General features: G+C 31.3%; 1 protein-coding gene across 1 annotated transcript; it reads right to left on the bottom strand.

The window, feature by feature from the left end:
- Positions 1–10,621: 10,621 nt before the first annotated feature.
- Positions 10,622–17,935, bottom strand: ana3 (anastral spindle 3). The gene is made up of 2 exons (XM_065515039.1): positions 13,228–17,935; positions 10,622–11,859 (listed from the first exon to the last, which is right to left on the bottom strand). Exons 1-2 carry the CDS (start codon positions 17,933–17,935, stop codon positions 10,643–10,645), a joined length of 5,925 nt encoding a protein of 1,974 aa, XP_065371111.1. The 3' UTR covers positions 10,622–10,642.
- Positions 17,936–17,945: the final 10 nt, after the last annotated feature.

The following is a 17,945-nucleotide window of genomic DNA, read 5'->3' as shown; positions in this document are numbered from 1 at the left end:
TGTTCATGATAATATAGTGATAATATACCTTTATATCAAGGTATCGTAGCTCCCATATAAGGCCAATTTCGAAAATCACTCACGAATATAAATTATTGATATTTTAAAAGAAAAATATTTTTGTTCATTTACTTATTGTGTAATTCCCCAAGACCACTTTATTAAGCAAAGACAATTGTGATAAATCATTTTGAAATAGTAAATAATTAATTTACTAAAGAATTAGTTACTCAATTTAAACCCGAATTAATGAACGACATGAAAAAGTTCTTAATACGTTTATATTGGATTTGAATTCAGGATCATGTCCAACTAGCTCAAATTTTTTAAAGCATAGCTCCAAAACGGAAGCTAAAGGGTTTGCTAGTCAATTGTTTTGTAGATTGTTTGGGAGTTAATCTGATCAGAATATTTCTGTTGAAAATGGACTTTGTTTTCGAATGTTTTTTAACATTATCAATATTTGAATTGTTAACTGTAACGTTATTTTTTGTTATTCCTTAACAATAAAATATTAAAAAACGGACATCAAAACTTCATTCTTTACTTTTAAAAAAAATTTAAATTATTCGAATAATTCGATTAATTTTAAACGTGTGATCAAATTATTCGAACAAGTTAAAATCTCTTATTCGAATTATTCGTTTTATTCAAACAAGAGAAAAATCGAATAATTCGAATACCCTACTATTGACCGATCGTCATAAAATTAGGTCATGTTATTTATGTCTATATGAAAGTTATTCATGTTGAATTTTATGTTTATACCAACATTTTTAAGAGATTTATGCTCGTTAAAGTGATTTTCGGAAGCGGGCCTTATATGGGAGCTATCACTAATTATGCACCGATCATCATAAAATTTGGTGACATGATTTCTGTATATATAAATCTTATTTGGAGCGAAATTTGTGTAGGTCGATCGGTATACTTTAAGGTGGGTGTTAGACTAATATTTTTGGGCGTTACAAACATCTGCACAAACGCATAATACGCTCCCCACTATGGTGGTGTAGGGTATAATGAAAAATTATTTAAAAACATAATTAAATATTTAGATAATACCCCGAACTTTTACATCATACATTTTTTTTTTATAAATTAATTTTTAGGTAATCATTAGTTTTGTTTCTTATACACATTTGGTATTTACATGATATACAGCGGTTTGGTGAAAATATCTTAATTTTTTTTCAAAGTGATAATATCAAAAACACTACTATTTGTATTATACGTTTGTGCAGATGTTAGTAACGTTCATAATAATAAAAATGTATTTATTTAACAGTTTTTATTTAAATAAATTTAAAGAAATGAGGCGAAGATTCCGGATGATTTCCCATTCATTTCAAAATTAATGGGAAATAGTTTCAAATTCATTTTGGCCACAAAAAGATGGTAAAAATTGGTCTTTTAGTTGAAGATTCGCAGTTGGTGCTTTTACGAAACCTAAATACTGCACATGATTACTGGGAGTCATTACGAAAAGTGCATGAGAAATTTACTTTATCAAACAAAGTTATGCTTTTAAAGATATTGTGCCGAATGCAATTAAGAAATGGCCAGGATATGGAAGCACATATTTCGGAAACAGATTAAACGGATTGGGAGAAAATTTAACAAATCATCTTCAAGTGGTATTTTTATTGGGAAGTTTGCCAGATGAATACAATGGAATAATTACAGCTTTGGAAGTACGATCTGATGAATAATTGACTTTAGATATTGCCAAGGAGAAACTTATTCAAGAATACACGCGAAAACAATTAAGTGATCAAGAATCAAGTTCATCAAATCTAGCTTTAAAAATGCAAAATTCAAAATGGGGAAATACTGACTGCTATTTATATACAAAAGGAAATAACGATAATATTATGTATTTACTAGTTTATGTTGATGACATCCTAATTATTACGAAAAATGAATCGATTATAGAAAATTTAATTAAAGAAATTTAAAATTTGTAATCTTGGAACTCTGAAATTATTTCTAGGAATTGAAGTTGAAAACATTGACGGTTAATTTAAAATGTTGATTTTTGGTTAAATGTTTTATCCGGTTTATATCACTCGGTTTTTAAAATTTGGAACTAAAATTAATAAATCTCATGTTTTGGATATTCATTGCATACACATTATATCAAACATTTGGTCTGAGTTGATACCTAAACTGCTGATTTATATTATAAACCTTTTTAGATAAAACTTTTTAAGAATTACAATGATTATAAAAAACTTTTTCAGAATAAATTACTTATAATTCCAAAATTTTACAATAACAGCACAAAAATGGAAATTAACCTTTAATAGCACTTGGGGTCCAAATGACCCTAAAGTTTTAAAATCACGAAAAACACAGTAATTTTGACCCCAAGTTACATTTTTCTTAAGTTTCATCAAAATCGGCCCAAAAATATATAACATTACGCTATCTTTCCATTAGAAGTTCCAAATATTGAAAAATTTAACCTTTGACCTTCACGATTTAGGGGTTTAAGTTTTCCAATTTTAGGAAAACTTTCATACTATATTTAAAATTACCTGGACTATAATATTCTAAACAGATTATACTTAAATTTAATAAGAGTAAGGAAATTGGACTCATTCACCAAAATATGGCCAAAAAATTTGTTTTTCTCGAAAACCGCAAAATTTATATCTCAGGTAAGGAAAAACTATAGGAGGTATTGACATACTTTTTCACATTTTTATTGTCAATAAATCCCCATGTGATGATCAAAAAATTCTAAATTTTGTTTAACAAAATTTTTAAAAAATTTAAAATGGAGTTTTGAAACTGCCGTTAAAAAAATAATTTTTTTGGTCATACGTGCGAATAGGTTAACGGTTTCCTACTAAGACAAAAACTCATATACAAGTAAATATGGATATATTTTAAGTAAAAATAAGCTTTTATTTTAATATTTCTCAAAATATATTTTGTTCCTACATTTTTTGTTCTAGTGGCCTGAGACACATTAATGTCCTGCGAATTTTTAATAACATTTTTTAACCAATTTTTGTCTTTTATATCTCATTAGAACGACAATTACGTACACATATCGAATATTTTAAATTAATTGCAAAAGTAATTTTTTATTGGCAAAATTTTTACAAAAACTGAAAAACAGAATTAAATAGTCACTCAATGTTTTTTTATACACGTTTATTAAGTCGCAGAAATACAGACACAATTTATAATGTACACGAATTTACTTGAAAAACACAACACACTTTAAGGCACTCAATTTTTTTTTGCTCAAAAGAAAGCTTGGGTCTAGTCCTTTAAGATCTATTTGGTCGCTTAGTGGGATGCGAGTGGGATATATAGCAAAATAAATGTTTTGTAACTCAAGATATACAATTTTTGATTTATTTTTTGGGAAAATCGAACTTTTTTTTCAAAAGGGGCCTTTTTTTTAATTTTTGTTTGCTCAAAAGAAAGCTTAGGTCTATTCCTTTAAGAGCTTTTTGGTCTCGTAGTGGGATGCGAGTGGAATATCTATCAAAATAAATATTTTGTAAGTCAAGACATACAATTTTTGTGTTAGAACATTTATTTTGATACTATCCCACTCGCATCCCACTACGAGACCAAAAAGCTCTTAAAGGAATAGACCTAAGCTTTCTTTTGAGCCAAAAAAAATAATTTTATAAATAAAGAATTGAATTCCTGAAGCATTGCACTTTAAGGCACTCAATTTTTTTTTGCTCAAAAGAAAGCTTGGGTCTAGTCCTTTAAGATCTATTTGGTCGCTTAGTGGGATGCGAGTGGGATATATAGCAAAATAAATGTTTTGTAACTCAAGATATACAATTTTTGATTTATTTTTTGGGAAAATCGAACTTTTTTTTCAAAAGGGGCCTTTTTTTTAATTTTTGTTTGCTCAAAAGAAAGCTTAGGTCTATTCCTTTAAGAGCTTTTTGGTCTCGTAGTGGGATGCGAGTGGAATATCTATCAAAATAAATATTTTGTAAGTCAAGACATACAATTTTTGTGTTAGAACATTTATTTTGATACTATCCCACTCGCATCCCACTACGAGACCAAAAAGCTCTTAAAGGAATAGACCTAAGCTTTCTTTTGAGCCAAAAAAAATAATTTTATAAATAAAGAATTGAATTCCTGAAGCATTGCACTACGTAGCCATTGTTTTATTCTACGCATAGCTGAGAAACTTTCGCAACTAGCAGAACTAATAGTATGATAAGAATGTTTGCGTTGATAAGAATGTTTGCGCTGATGATATGTGTGAACACGAATCCACAATAACTAAGTTTAGCCTGTCGGATAAATTTGAATCATTTCTCTAGGGATATTTTTCATCACGCTAAAATCAATAACATCCGGTATTTTTCGTGGGTCAGTAGGCCAGTAAGTAGGTTGGCCGCTCGAAAGCACATGCAAACCCATTTTAGAAATTGAGTCGAACAAAACACGACCTTTAGGGGTAATCAGTCGTGATCCCCAGAATGTGTGGTTTGCATTATAATCGCCAGCAGCCAGGAAACGGGGTCCTAGTGATTTAAAAAATCTATTATATTGACTTGAAATCTTGAATGTGATAACAAAGAAATCTGGTAAAACGATCCTAGATTGTTTTTCCATTTTCCTTTTATAATTCGATATTGCTTTTTTTATTAGGGCTTTTGTTTCATAGTAGTTTTACTACTTTTTTGCCATGTTATTTGCTATCCTAATATCTTCAATTCATTCATTCGTTTTAGAGACCTAATAAGTATGTATAAATTTCAGGTATTCCTATTTAGTTTAAGTTTTTGTTAATATATTATATGTATATATGTACATTAGAGTGCTCCAAGATTGTATGGACGAAAAAAACTTTCTAGGTACAGGCCGTCCCCCCCTCTAGAATTGTTCTATGTATTGTAGAAACACGTTGTGTAAAATATTAGGATGATAGGATAACGTTAACTGGTGGCGCAACGACGCTGAAGTTTTGAGGTGCATTTACAAGGGGAAAATATGCAATTTTTTCAGTTTTTGTAAAAATTTTGCCATTAAATAATGACTTTTACAATTTAATTTAAAATAATCGAAATGTGTACGTAATTGTCGTTATAATAAAATATAAAAGACAAAAATTGGTGAAAAAATGTTAAAGTTATTAAAAAATCGCCAGGCCATTAACGTGTCTCAGGCCACTAGAACAAGAAATTTATGAACAAAATTAACATATTTTGAGAAATATTAAAATAAAAGCTTATTTTTACTTAAAATATATCCATATTTACTTGTATATGAGTTTTTGTCCTCGTAGGATACCGTTAACCTATTCGCAGGTATGACCAAAAAAATTAAATTTTTTTAACGGCAGTTTCAAAACTCCAATTTCAATTTTTTAAAAATTTTTTTAAACAAATTTCAGAATTTTTTGATCATCGCATGGGGATTTATTGACGACATAATAGGGAATAAAAATGTGAAAAAAGTATGTCAATACCTCCTATAGTTTTTCCGTACCTGCGATATAAATTTTGCGATTTTCGAGAAAAACTAATTTTTTGGCCATATTTTGGGGAATGACCAGAATTTACTTACTGTAATGATTTTTAAGTAAAAGCTATTCAGAATAATATAGTCCAGGTAATTTTAAATATAGTCTGAAAGTTTTACTAAAATCGGAAAACCTTAACCCTTAAATCGTGAAGGTCAAAGGTCAATTTTTTCAATATTTGGAATTTCTCATGGAAAGATAGCGAAATCTATATATATAAAAGAGTAACGTTACTGACTGACTGACTGACTGATTCATCATCGCACAGCCCAAACGGCTGAAGCTAGAATCACGAAATTTTAACTGTGGGTTCCTCCCTCCCCAAAACGATCCGATAAGAAGGGATTTTTGGAAATTCGAACGTTTAGGGGGTAAAAACGGGTAAATTCGGTAACATTATATCTTCAAAACTAATAAAGATATAAAAAAACTTAAAATAGCATGTTACTCCATTTAAAAAATAAGCTGACAGGTGTTTCGTACTTTTTGGAAATTCGAAACTTTTAGGGGAGAAAACGGGTAAAAACTGTATTTTGGTACTTTTTTTGCACCCTATGTATCTTTTAAACCAATAAACATAGAAACAAATTTTAAATCGTATTCTTTAATTAACAAAAAATAAAAAATATAAGTTTGGTACTTTTTGGAAATTCGAACCTTTAAGGGATAAAAATTGTGTTAATTTTTGGTACTTTTTCATAAAATATGTTTTTCTATAATTTGACATAGACATACGAATATTTTATTATGAGCTCCCACAACGTTACAGAAATTTATTTCTATGAAATTGTACCACCTCAATGGGGATAAAAAAGGTACCATAAAGGGGATAAAATCGGGAAAATACATTATATTTGAAATTATTAAGCCAATTTTGATAATTTTTTTTAACGTTGGTTCCTGGATTCATACAAAAATTAACTAACAGGGTGTTATTTGGAACTCGAGTACCAAGGTGTATATTGGGCCAAATCCGGGTAAACAGTTTGGTACTTTTTTTAAAACATATTTATTCTTGGGCACATTAACACAGATTTTAATATTTTGATACATGCCTGTAGCATAAACAATTTTGGCAAAATGGAATATTTTTAAATTTCAAACTTGAGGGGTGTTCAAGTAAGAAAAGGGAAATTGGTACTTTTCTCCTAATGGTACTTTTTTAACATTTTAAATAATTTCAGTTATCGAGATTAAAGTTAGCTGATATGTATTTGAGTGAAGTTAGTGTTAGGAATAGGGGATAATATTTAGGTACCAAAATGTGTGAACTGTACTATAGGTACTTTTTTGTTCATCTAATGGTACTTTTTTGAAATTTCTATAATAATGGACTTAGAAACATGAAATTAAACATATATGGTCCTAAGTGAGTGAGAATTCTAGGGGGAGACTTTTTGGTACTTTTTCTTTATTGGAATGGTACTTTTTGTAATTTCTTCACCAATGAACCTAGAAACATGAAATAAAGCTTATATACAGTGGTGGCCACCAATTTACGACAAATACATGCATTTTTTTCATCAACTGAATTTTAAGTGCGATAGAGCCAAAATAAAAGGACCTCTAAGGATATAAATTTATTATTAATGTTTCTAGTTTCTGAAAAATGTTTGGAAAAATCGGTAAAACATATATGAACAAAGATATGTGGAAATACGTTGACCCACCTCAGCGAACATCCGCTGTTAATAACATGATATGACCGAAACTAATGGAACTAATAATACGAAATTTGGTCCGAATATTTTATAATAATAAAAATATAATGATATAAATGTCAGAAAATATGTTTATTTAAAAAAAAAAAATTTGGTCAAGTTGTAGAAAAATTTTATGTGTTCGTGGTGAATATGTATGAATTGACACAGTCGAATAAAACACACTTGTGTGTTAAAACAGTCCTCATGCATACATATTTGTGAAAATATTTGAAAAAATAATTGACAATCACGTGGAATTTAGCAAACAATTTTTGTCTTAAATTCCTGGCCACCACTGTATAAACCGAGTGAGTGGGAAACCAAAAGTGTGGGTTTTTTGGTACTTTTTCTATATTCTAATGGTACTTTTTTGAATTTTCTATAACTATGGACTTAGAAACATGAAATTAAGCATATATAGTCATAAGTGAGTGAGAATTCTAGGGGGAGACTTTTTGGTACTTTTTCTTTATTCTAATGGTACTTTTTAAATTTTCTATAACTATGGACTTAGAAACATGAAATTAAGCATATATGGTCCTAAGTAAGTGATAATTCTAGGGGGAGACTTTTTGGTACTTTTTCTTTATTCGATTGGTACTTTTTGTAATTTCTTCACCAATGAACCTAGAAACATGAAATAAAGCTTATATGGAACCGAGTGAGTGGGAAACCACAAGTGTGGGTTTTTTGGTACTTTTTCTATATTCTAATGGTACTTTTTTGAATTTTCTTTAACAATGGATTTAGAGACATGAAGTTAAGCATATATGGTCCTAAGTGAGTGAGAATTCTAGGGGGAGACTTTTTGGAACTTTTTCTTTATTCGAATGGTACTTTTTGTAATTTCTTCACCAATGAACCTAAAAACATGAAATTAAGACCGGAGTGAGTGGGAATCTACAAGTGACTGCTTTTTGGTACTTTTTCTATATTCGAATGGTACTTTTTGAATTTTCTGTAATAATGGACATAGAAATATGAAGTTAAGCATATATGGTCCTAAGTGAGTGAGAATTCTAGGGGGAGACTTTTTGGTACTTTTTGTTTATTCTAATAGTACTTTTTTGAATTTTCTATAACAATGAACTTAGAAACATGAAATTAAGCATATATGGTCCTAGGTAAGTGAGAATTCTATGGGGAGACTTTGTGGTCCTTTTTCTTTATTCGATTGGTACTTTTTGTAATTTCTTCACCAATGAACCTAGAAACATGAAATAAAGCTTATATGGAACCGAGTGAGTGGGAAACTACAAGTGGGTGCTTTTTGGTACTTTTTCTATATTCTAATGGTACTTTTTGAATTTTCTATAATATAATGGACCTAGAAATATGAAATTAAGCGTATATGGTCCTAAGTGATTGAAAATTCAAGCGGATACTTCATGGTACTTTTTGTTTATTCTAATGATACTTTTTTTAATTTTCTATAGCAATGGACTTAAAAACATGAAATTAAGCATACATGGTCCTAAGTGAGTTAGAATTCTAGGGGGCCACTTTTTGGTACTTTTTCTTTATTCGAATGTTACTTTTTGTAATTTCTTCACCAATGAACCTAGAATCATGAAATAAAGCTTATATGAACCCGAGTGACTGGAAAACCACAAGTTTATACTTTTTAGTACTTTTTCTATATTCTAATGGTACTTTTTGAATTTTCTATAATATAATGGACCTAGAAATATGAAATTAAGCGTATATGGTCCTAAGTGATTGAAAATTCAAGCGGATACCTCATGGTACCTTTTGTTTATTCTAATGGTACTTTTTTTTAATTTTCTATAGCAATGGACTTAAAAACATGAAATTAAGCATACTACATGGTCCTAAGTGAGTTAGAATTCTAGGAGAGACTTTTTGGTACTTTTTCTTTATTCGAATGGTACTTTTTGTAATTTCTTCACCAATGAACCTTGAAATATGAAATAAAGGTTATATGGACCAGAGTGAGTGGGAATCCGCAAGTGGCTGCTTTTTGGTACTTTTTCTATATTCTAATGGTACTTTTTTGAATTTTCTATAACAATGGACTTAGAAACACGAAATTAAACATATATGGTCCTATGTGAGTGAGAAGTCTAGGGGGAGACTTTTTGGTACTTATTCTTTATTGAAATGGTACTTTTTGTAATTTCTTCACCAATGAACCTAGAAACATTAAATAAAGGTTATACGGACCCGAGTGGGTGAGCAACTACAAGTGGGTGCTTTTTGGTACTTTTTTACAAGTACAAGTACTCTTAAGGGTTAATTTCCATTTTTGTACTGTTATTGTAAATACTAGACTTCATTTTATATTTTTCTTAAGTTTCATCAAAATCGGCCCAAAAATATATAATATTTCGCTATCTTTCCATGAGAAATTCCAAATATTGAAAAAATTGACCTTCGACCTTCACGATTTAAGGGTTAAAGTTTTCCGATTTTAGTAAAACTTTCAGACTATATTTAAAATTACCTGGACTATATTATTCTGAATAGCTTTTACTTAAAAATCATTACAGTAAGTAAATTCTGGTCATTCCCCAAAATATGGCCAAAAAATTAGTTTTTCTCGAAAATCGCAAAATTTATATCGCAGGTACGGAAAAACTATAGGAGGTATTGACATACTTTTTTCACATTTTTATTCCCTATTATGTCGTCAATAAATCCCCATGTGATGATCAAAAAATTCTGAAATTTGTTTAACAAAATTTTTAAAAAATTGAAATTGGAGTTTTGAAACTACCGTTAAAAAAATTTAATTTTTTTGGTCATACCTGCGAATAGGTTAACGGTATCCTACGAGGACAAAAACTCATATACAAGTAAATATGGATATATTTTAAGTAAAAATAAGCTTTTATTTTAATATTTCTCAAAATATGTTAATTTTGTTCATAAATTTCTTGTTCTAGTGGCCTGAGACACGTTAATGGCCTGGCGATTTTTTAATAACTTTAACATTTTTTCACCAATTTTTGTCTTTTATATCTTATTATAACGACAATTACGTGTACATTTCGATTCTTTTAAATTAAATGGTAAAAGTCATTATTTAATGGCAACATTTTTACAAAAACTGAAAAAATTGCATATTTTCCCCTTGTAAATGCACCTCAAAACTTCAGCGTCGTTGCGCCACCAGTTAACGTTATCCTATCATCCTAATATTTTACACAATGTGTTTCTACAATACATAGAACAATTCTAGAGGGGGGGACGGTCAAAATTCGCAATTTTATTTTTTTTTCACTCCAAATACGCGAAATTATAAAAAATACTACATGGAATTTACATATTTCAGATAAACAATCTTAGTAAAATTAAAAATATGTTATTTTCATTGTTCATTGTTTAATTTCATATATCAACTTACATATTTATAACTGTAATAACAACAAAATAGTAGTATATTTCAATGACATACATTTTAATTATTAAATATCTTAAACATAACATTCAGAACATTTAATAAATCATTGGAATATTCTATGGTCTCATCATTTTCGTCTTCTGTGCATGTGAGATTTTCCTTCAGCAACCTCAGATGCTTTGCTAATTTAGTACCACGAATCATAGCGACAAACTTTATGCCTCCTGAAATTAGTTTCCATAGAGCCACACACACAATAAACTGTTCTTCGACGGAACTTTTAATTGGTTGTGACACAATCTCATTAACGGTAAAAATAAAATCGGTTGATGTTATAAGCGTGGACCGATTGCTATTTAAAAAAGCCATATTACGTAAAATGCGCAATGATATTATACGTCGAGCACAGCTTGGTGTCGACTTATTTACAACGGAACACAAAGCGTTTAAATGATGCGATGATGCTCCTTCATCATAACGAGAAAACAATTCCCAAAATTCAAGCCATGCGATTACAATATCCAATTTTAATTGTGTGGCCTTAGGATTGAATGGGTGAAGACTGTCAAATATATCCAATGCGTGGATCTTATTAAGAGCAGTTCTTCCTTCTATACATGAACAACAGTTAATCAAAACCCGTAGGCCAGCGGAAATAAGTTGACTGCAGTCGGTGCTGTTCGCTTTGATTTTTAATGTATCGGCAGTCATCATTTTTGCAACCAACTGAAGAACGGAATGTGGAAACGAAACATTATTGAGAGAAGAAAACTGTTTACAAACAACAAGCGAGCGCTCACTCAAAAATGCACAGACTTGCAAAACTGTTAATTTCAAATCGTTCGAATGGGCCAACCAAGGCCATATTTGAATTAGAATTTTACTATAATCCACTGCTAAAACATTATCCGTAATCATCATTGTTGCCGACGAGTACCAACTGATCAATAGTTTTAGCAAGAGTTGAATATTTTTTATAACCGCCATCTTCTTTTTCTCCCCGTTCCGTTTTACATATGTCGTGCAAGACGTTGTCGCAAATTCATCTAGAAAATTTTTGAAAATCTTTACAACTTTAACCTGCAATTTGAGATTTTGTGCTGTTTCCTGCGCAACCGGGGATTGCTTTAAAAGTAGGGCTAATGTTTCGATAACATGTTGCTGGTTTGCATTAGGAGGCGTGGAAAATTTACACACTTTAGTCGGATAAAGGTGTGTAAAAAGTCGTATTAATGATATACACAAATGCTCCGAAATCGAGGATTTTTCAATTTCTAAATAAATTAAATAAAAATATTTACATATATGAAATTAAATTAGAATTGTATTATTCTAAAATTTAATTACAATAGATTAAAATATAAAAAAAAATTTAAGTATTGCAGAAGTTAACGAACCACATTGGTTTGACCTTTTTTGAATTGAATTTGACCGCCAATTCTAATTAATATATTAAGAAAACCAAGACCATCTGTTCAAGCATCCAACTGTCTCGCCCAGACGATTTTGGTGGTTTTCAACATTTAATGCATTTCTAAAGAGAACAAATAAAATTTCTACTCCAGAGTGTAGATTATTTTAAACCTGGAGTTAAGATTAGAATGTTATCATTAAAATGACTAAATTGATAAATAATAATCAAATTTGGCAAATATAACACTAAAAAAAATATATTTTTTAGTTACCAACATTTTAATGTTTTTGTGGAAGTAATAATTTTTTCAGCGTGTGATTTGCGGACAGGACGAAAATTAGGGATGTTTGGCACGGTTTGTTTCATTTAACAGACTGGGGAGCGAAACCATACTATGAACAGGTTTCATTTATAAGTCCTTTCGAGATACATAATTCTAAATGAGCTATGTATTTGGAACTTGCTGAACTGTTTTGCAATTTTTTTGGAAATAATTTATTCTTATATTATTTTATCTTTGAATTTCCCAAATATACGTTGTTTGTAAAATTTAAAATTATGTACTAATAAAGAAACCTATATTAAAAAATTTTAAGTTAAGTTTTTTATTTGAAATACTATTTATCTTCCATCTATCTTTTCTGCCATTTTTAACCTGTATTAATAAAAATTACCTTCAAAGTAAAAAAAATGATTTAAATTTACTGAAATTTTAAAGATCCATAAAACATATCCAAGCCTTTTTTCGACAAGACCTATCTGCAGATATATAATGTTTGAAGAAAAAAAAATCTGTATATAAAACACGTTTTTTCCAATACAAAATCCAAAAGCTTTGGCGATATTTACCACACGCAAGTGTTTATCAAATCCGAGATATTTGGGCTCAAGACAGGCCAAAAATATGGCGTTTCGAAAAATGAAAAATTTTACAAGTGTACATGAAAACTGCACCTAACTTTTAAACCATACGATGTACATAAGATTTGGCGCATAACTTCTAAACTAAAAAGTGTCGACTCGACCATCAACAATATTAAAAAAAAATTTAAATGTTGGTTTTTGACTTTTGAAAGAAATGCGATTTATTCATACCAGTTTAAATCACTATTGTTAGTGATTTGCTGATATTTATTCACTCACAACTATACAACAATAGTGGTAGTGCAAAATTCTGCACTATCACAATCTACTTTTATGTGAGAAAAAAACTACTTACCATTATTGCTATTTGCAGCAATGTTCAGTTTATTATCCTTCACAATATTCTCATTGAATTTTTTATTGATCTTTTCCTTTCCTATGTTCTCATTATTTTCCTTATTATCACTTTCAAAATCATCGTTACATCTTATTGATTTGATTAAAACACGTTCACTCTCGAACAGAGTTTGAATGTGAATACTTAGATCCTTATCGATTTCAGGTTGAGATTTTATCAAGAGAATATTTAATACAGATAGTGAGCAACCTTGTAGACGTGTATTGAGATTCTTAGCGATGAGAGCATCTTGAAATAGATTAACAATATCAGCGCTATAGTCCTGCAGCTTAATCGAAAGCAGTTCCAATGCTGTTGAATCTTTACATAACACCAATAACAACTGCAGCATGTTAATAATATTGTAAATTTCTTCAGATGGCGCTACAATTCCAAACAATATTTGACAAAAACTACTAAGCCATACAGCATCACGACAAATGGTACGTTGCAGGAAAACAAAATTATTGGAGTAACACATCGTATATAACTGGCATATGTGGCCAATCATATTTAAATACCCAATATGTTTGGATACTGGCGGAGGCAGTTTAAGTATTTCATATAATTTGAACATAAGTGATCTCGTACACAGTTCTTTGAGAAAGTCAGGAGATCGAAGCGATAGTTCAATACATATTAGTGAATAACAGCTGATAAGCTCATATGTAGTCACATTGGTTGTGGATGCATCCAAGTCAATTGGCAATTCCTTCTCAAGTATGCAAACAGTCAAAGTGAGTGCTTCTGTGGCTGAACGTGTAAAATTGTGTTGTTCAACCAGTTTTTCGATTTCTTCCACTTGCTCCTGAGAACGAATCAAAGTGGCCATTAATTGACCAGCCATGTGGCGAACACATATGGCTTCCTCCGCATCCAACAATGTGCTAAGGCAACAGGCCATAAATCCGCCGGGCAAATAAGAGAGTTCGCTTACCAGTAGATCAGTACCAGATATGTCCGAACTTTTTCGTTCTGTTCCTGAGATCTCAAGAGCTTTTGTTTTTGCACTAACATTTAATATGCTCCATGCCAATGTTCGCACTTCAACATCATTGTGTCCACATAAACCACTTAAATACTTTACAAAGCCTGCAGTCAGACGAAAATTCTCTGTGGGATTCTCCATTTGATTACATAATTGTAAAATGGCCAGAAAACAATCTCGGTGCCATTGAGCACCAGTTTGGGTGAATGATTTCAAAGCCAACGACAGTTGAGCAAAGCGACGACAGTAGAAAAATAGTAACTGATCTGGCATATCCAGCTGACATGAACTCATAGCTACAATAAGGGACAGCAAACAGCGGACACGCTGCAAATCGCGTATTTCAAATAATTGCAAGCAACGCTCAATAAACAGATCAAACAAATTGCTATAGAAAGTGCTACATTCGGATGCATTGAAATGCGTTTCACATACGTGTTTATGTTCATTTACAAGGTGTTTTAGGAGCGTTGTAATTTTGTGGAAAATTCGTAAAGGAATTTCTTCACGTTGAGTGATCATCGCAACTAGAGCATGACGGGGATCTTTAATCAGAATTTTAAAAATCTCTAAAACCACCAGCAGCAGTGGAATTTCAAAAATTATGTTTGTAACATCAAGTAAATTTTCGTATAATTCTAAATCGTTGTTATTGCCTGGTGGCATTTGTAAATACCTCTTCAACATAATGTTCAGTTGCAAGCAAAACTCGTCATTCACAGAAAAAGTATCCTTAAGTGTAGGTACTATCAATTGTTGTTTTAGAAGTTGAAAAGCTTGGATTAGTGATCTATGATCTGTTGCATTGATAGCTGCGTTGAGCAAACGATTGATTGACACACCAGGTTGAGTAGCACGAATGAGACGAACATCTTGACTGGTTAATTTAAGATCCTTTCTAACATCCAGTTGTGCTAGCAAAGGTAACGTTTTTTGTGTAATATTAGCAAGACCTCCGCAATAAGTGGATGCTACTACCATTCGCCAATATTGAGTTTCTTCCAGTGCACTAGCAAACATTGAGGACAATTTTTCTGGCTCCTGCTGAATTTTATTAGTTAAAGCTGAACGCAAGTTTATATTCAGTGGTATTTGGATATTGCCCAATATGAAAGGTCCTTCTATGCAATTCTCCGTAGATATTAGCTGTGCAGAAAAGAGCAACTGAAATAAGCACATTGTTGCATCCTGACGAAGTTGAATGTCGTGATGGAACATCATAAGGGCCCTCACAAGTAATACATAAATATTTGGAGTTTCGGCTAATTCACAGCGAACTGATGCATCGTACAGCATTATTTTATTTAAAATGCTGATGGCCGGAACAGCAGCATCTGGATAATCTAATCCAGATGACTTCTGCAAAGCATTCTCTATAGCCTTCAGTATTAAGTAGCAGGCGCCAACACTGCATAGTTCGGCAGTTATGCGCCAATTACAACACAAAACGTTTATTTGCATTAAGCTAGTTTTGCGTATTAACGGTTCTACATCTGGCGAATCCAACAAATCCAGTAAATTGTTCAAAGATGCCACGACATCGCATCTTACTGGTAAACGATCGCTAAAAATGTTTCTATATTCCCGAGCTGTATTTTGGAGGCAAATATCATTGGGTAATGTGTCGCTAATTTCAATAAGATTTGGCTCATACTTTTCAGCATCTTTTAAACTGTTTAGTGTATATATTAATCGAGTTAGAGCTTCCGAACGTCTATCTGCGTTCGAATGAAATAAAAATCCCAAATTGCCTTGCAAAACGCTGACATAAGGCAGCTGCCTTAAATCGGGATCGTAAAGTTTAAGAAGCAAGTCCATCATCTTTTCAGAAAGAGTACAACAGTTAAGCAATGGCAGTAAAGGCACTACGATGGGCAACAGACTCCACCAATTTGTACCAAATAAAGTTTGTGATTGCAATAAAAGTTCCAAGATTTTGCAGCAATTACTTTGAATTTGATCACAAGAACTCTCAAAACTATCGTGAACAAATTGCAACAAAAGTTCTGTACTTAAAGGTACACCAACTATATGTGCCTTTAAAAGGTCCGCGTTCGAGCACTCCACAGCATAACGTTCACCGGTCATTAGGCAACCAATGTGTCTTTTAAATGCTACACTGAGTTTTTCATATAAGTGTATTTTTAATGGCATAAAAGTAAGATTTAATAATTTCAATAATAGTTCAATAGATTGTGCTTTCAGTTGAACATTTGTTGCATAAAGGGGAATACCTTGGACAACTGCACCGAATAGTATATCAATTAACTGTTTACTCTGCAACATATCTAAAACAGTGCATACAGAATTGCCTTCTTTAATCAGCTCACTACAAGACATATTTGATCTATTTATTAACATTTCTATAGATGTCTCGAATGACCCCTCGTATAATTTCAGAATTTGATACTTTTGATTTAGGGACTTATCAGCTTTTAGTACAAGTGCTTCTATAATTTCATGGCGGGTACTATAAAAGCTTTTCATAGTATAATCTCGCAGTATAGGTTCAAAAACCTCAACTCCTTTCAGTGGATTTCGAACTGTAATCACCCGTGCAACATCTTGTAATATAAATATTAATAACATTTGGTGTAGACGAAGGCGAGCACAATGTTCTGTCTCCGCGAACTTGATACTTAGGTTGGCTACAATAGATGCTATTTTATACAAGCATAAAATTTCCACATCCCTATTGACTTCTTCTATTAGCTGTAACACCATAAAAATTATCTGCCACACACATGGCGATACATTGCCTTGAGCTGAATGCGATTCCAAATGAAAAACGCTAGCATCGAAAAGTGCAGTTAAGGCTTTTTCAAACTTGAGTTGGCAAGGTGTTTGGTTAGTTTTTTGTTCACTCCTATTTTCTTGATATGTCGTCGATTTTCTTAAAATTTTTAAACGCTTTTCTAAAATAATAAGAAATTGCAACAAGGCTCTTGCCACCACGTCGACAACAATAGGTTGAATTTCATTGTTGCGCTCATCATAAGTTTTTAAAAGATTCTGAAATATATGTGGTGCCTGCAACAAATACTCCGCTGGATAATCGAACATGATTAGTTGTAAGTGCTGTATAGCATTTTCAATTTCTGTGGTTGAAGCAAATTTATTTATTAAAATGTCTGATAAAAACTTCATTGAAGTATAATCTGAAGGAGATGGAAGAGACCATGGAATTTCATAATCTTTAAAGTTATATTCTCCTATTTCGCCACCGATTTTCATATTGCTAGCGGATTGAATTAATTCTTCCAATTCATCTGAATGTTTCCTAATTTCAGTCTTGTCTTCTGGTAGTCTTTGATTTTTTAAAAGTTCTTTCATTTTACTAATAACTTTATGTTCTGAACTATGGTCGTCGAATAAAGTTTGGATTTTTCTTAATTCTTTAATCAATCGTTCTGATCCCAATTTGTCAACAGCTTTGGATCCATATTTTGGAGATTCCAATATAGACTGTAACAAATTTAACACTTTTAGAGGCTGTTGTATGGGCAGAAAACCAAACCAACGTATTAATTGTTTACATAAATCTCCAGGCTTGAATTCAATAGTTCCATTAAGCGCCAGCGCTCGATGTAATTTTGATGAAAGCTGTTCTAATGTACGTAGACGAATTTCTATTGATTCGTGATTTAGTTTATTTAAAGATTCTCTATCTATTTTTATGGACGTCATTGTTGGATAT

The sequence above is a fragment of the Calliphora vicina genome, chromosome 1 (assembly GCF_958450345.1).
Source record: "Calliphora vicina chromosome 1, idCalVici1.1, whole genome shotgun sequence".
In the NCBI taxonomy this organism is placed as follows: Eukaryota; Metazoa; Arthropoda; class Insecta; order Diptera; family Calliphoridae; genus Calliphora; species Calliphora vicina.
The sequence above is the reverse complement of the archived record's forward strand: the minus strand, read 5'-3'. Positions and strand labels throughout refer to the sequence as shown.